The following is a 3003-nucleotide window of genomic DNA, read 5'->3' on the forward strand; positions in this document are numbered from 1 at the left end:
GGAAAGGAGAAATCATATGACATGTAAATAAAGAAAATATCTAATAAAAAAAGATTTTGGAGGAAAAAACAAGACACATCTCTGATCAAGGCTGAAGGTAACACTAGCACACAGGTACAAACAGAAATATTCAGAAAACAAATTGTCAACACTTCCATTTAGCAGAACAGAAACAGCGGATTCCTCTCTAGGGCTTATGGCCTCTCTTGCTCTAGAGTTTGTTACAGTAGCAGTCACAAACTCTCTCCTTCAGAATATGCTTTAAATCCCTTGAGTACTTAATTTGTAACAATTAGACCATTATTTCACTGTAGGCACATCTTATCTGCTAGATTGACATTCTATCATGCAAGTTCACAGTTTGATGACTTTTTCTTTCTAACAACCTGTAAAGTACCTTCTAACATTATGAAAGCTAGCCAGTAGGGGTGAAGCAGCCAGATTGATTTCTCTGTATTACACATACAGATGTATGTTTTCTTCAGAAGTAGGGCCTGGTGGACAACTAAGACACCTGAAAACACTCTCTGTCTAAATATTTGCTTTTTCTCACTGTAGGCTTGGATAAATTCAGCAAACAGTAACAGCTGGAGTACTGTCTTGCCTTGAAATACCTTCCATCAACCAAACCAGTCTTTAAATTCAACCCCATTAACTTTCCTGGTACATGGGCAGAATGCAGTCAGACTCTTTGCCAGAATATCATATCAATAGTCTCTTGCTAGCTTCCTGATAGAGTTCTTATTCCCTCTAAAATCTAATGAGTTGTTCCTTCCCTGTCCATGCTTTTCTCAGCCTCCTGATGTTTCAAACTACAACTGGAATGTCTCACAATGCTTTACTTATAGTGTTTGAGGTCTTTTCTAGGCCAAAGTTCCAAACCTTTCTTCATTCATCCTAAATTAATTCCAAAGGCCTAACACAGTCAGGTCAATCATGGCAATGGCTCCAATTCTTTGTTCAAAATCTCCGCATCAGTTACTTTTCTCATTGGTGTGACAAAATAATTGGCAAAAGAAATTAAGGTTGGTTTATTTTGGCTCGCACTTTGAGGGTATGGTCCATTATGGCATGGGGGGATGGTGGCAGGAGCTTGATGCAGGTGGTCATTTTGTATCTTCTACCAGAAAACAAGGCTTGATGAATGCCAGGGCTCAGGTCTCTGTCTCTTTGGTATTCAGTCCAGAAGCCCAGCTTAGGGAGTGATGCTCTCACAGTTAAGGTGGCTTTCCCACCTCTGTTAACCTATAATCCCTCACAAGCATGCCCAGAGGCTTGTTTCTAGCTACGTCTAGATCCTGTTAATTTAACCATTGAAGGGTCCCTTAGCTCTTTGTGATAGAAGCAATCCTTTTGATCATGTCTTTGAAAGCCTGAACCACTTGCTTATTCCTCAGAGTATAGATGAAAGGATTCATAACTGGAGCAACTGAAGTCGTGAGCACAGACACAACCTTATTTATAGCCACTCCTTCTTTTGCAGATGGTTTAATATAGATGAAAATGCAGCTGCCATAAGTGATAGAAACCACAATGATGTGAGAGGAACACGTAGAAAAAGCCTTTTTTCTTTGCTGGGCTGACGGGAATCTGAGGATGGTTCTGATAATGTATGTGTAAGACATTACCACGCACAGTAATGTGAACATGAGTGTCAGCACAGCCAAGATCAAGACAAATCGCTCTATGAACTCTGTGTCGGAGCAGCTGATCTTCAGGATGGGAGCAGCGTCACAGCCAAAGTGATCTATAACATTGGAGTTGCAAAACTCAAGCTTAAAACTCATGCTAAAAGGTGGGATGACAATAATTAAAGCAATTAAATAACAGCCAACTAGGAACTGGATGCAGACCCTGTTGCTCATGATGGTGGTGTAATGCAGAGGCTTGCAGATGGCCACATAGCGGTCATAGGACATGGCGGTCAGCAGGAAAAACTCAGTCACACCCAGGACAATAACAAAAAATAGTTGAGTGGCACATGCATTGTAGGTAATGGTATTGTCCCCAGACGCCATTGTGTAGAGGAATCTGGGAATACAGACAGTTGTGAATGAGACTTCCAAAATGGAAAAATTTCTGAGGAAAAAATACATGGGTGTCTTAAGGTGGGAATCCACCAGTGTGAGAGTGATGATGGTCAGGTTACCAACCACGCTCAATAAGTAAGTTAAGAGCAAAAATATGAAAAGCAGAATTTGAAGATTTGCATCATCAGTTAGTCCTACCAGGATGAATGTAGTTATTGCTGTATAATTTCTCATCACCGTTCCTGACTGTGGCCTGTCTATTTATGAAAATAAGAGAAATTAGATTGAGGATAAGGACTGGTAGCATGAGGGAACATTAGGGAGAAGCACAAAAGTTAACTTAAGTGATGAAATTAAAAAAATTATTTATTCTTTTATCACACAATACACTCTGACCTCAGCTTCCCCTCTACTCCTCCAAGTTCTGACTTCCACCTCCACTTTCCTGATATATGCTAATAAAATGTTAACAGGGTGGTAGCTGACTAATAATTAATGGTACTTATGCTAACTAATGCTAATTAGTAAGACTGCTGCTGATAATTATACTAAGAAGCAGCCAACTAGCTCTTATAGTTTCCTACTATTGTACTGACATAGTATTTTATTTTATTTTTTTAGTATATTAAATTAATTAGCTTGGCATTCTTTGATTAACAGCTGCCTGGAAATGTTCAGAGTTAATCAGGAGAAAAACACTATCCTAAATATGTATGCTTTGTAATGTCATGAACGAATAGCTCTCAGCGTGGTCATTATCATGGTTTCCTGTTAAGGTGGTGGAGTTAAAATTGTGTCTTCAACCTCTGTTTCTGATTTACTATTAAAATCCGCATTGTGTACTAATTACCTCATGTTTTTCTTCCATTTTTAATGTATACTAATCTGGTGTTGCTATTCTATTCTAAAGGCAGAACCAGAGTGTTCTATAGACGAACCCAGCATGGTTATACATGCCCATAATACAGCCCTT

The 3003-nt window shown here is 39.1% G+C and overlaps 1 protein-coding gene across 1 annotated transcript; it reads right to left on the minus strand.

Moving 5' to 3' along the window:
* Positions 1–1325: 1325 nt before the first annotated feature.
* Positions 1326–2264, minus strand: LOC116076012 (olfactory receptor 6C2-like). The gene has a single exon (XM_031349558.1). It carries the CDS (start codon positions 2262–2264, stop codon positions 1326–1328), a length of 939 nt encoding a protein of 312 aa, XP_031205418.1.
* Between the last annotated feature and the right edge of the window lie 739 nt (positions 2265–3003).

The sequence above is a fragment of the Mastomys coucha genome, unplaced genomic scaffold (genome assembly GCF_008632895.1).
Source record: "Mastomys coucha isolate ucsf_1 unplaced genomic scaffold, UCSF_Mcou_1 pScaffold4, whole genome shotgun sequence".
NCBI classification, from domain to species: Eukaryota; Metazoa; Chordata; class Mammalia; order Rodentia; family Muridae; genus Mastomys; species Mastomys coucha.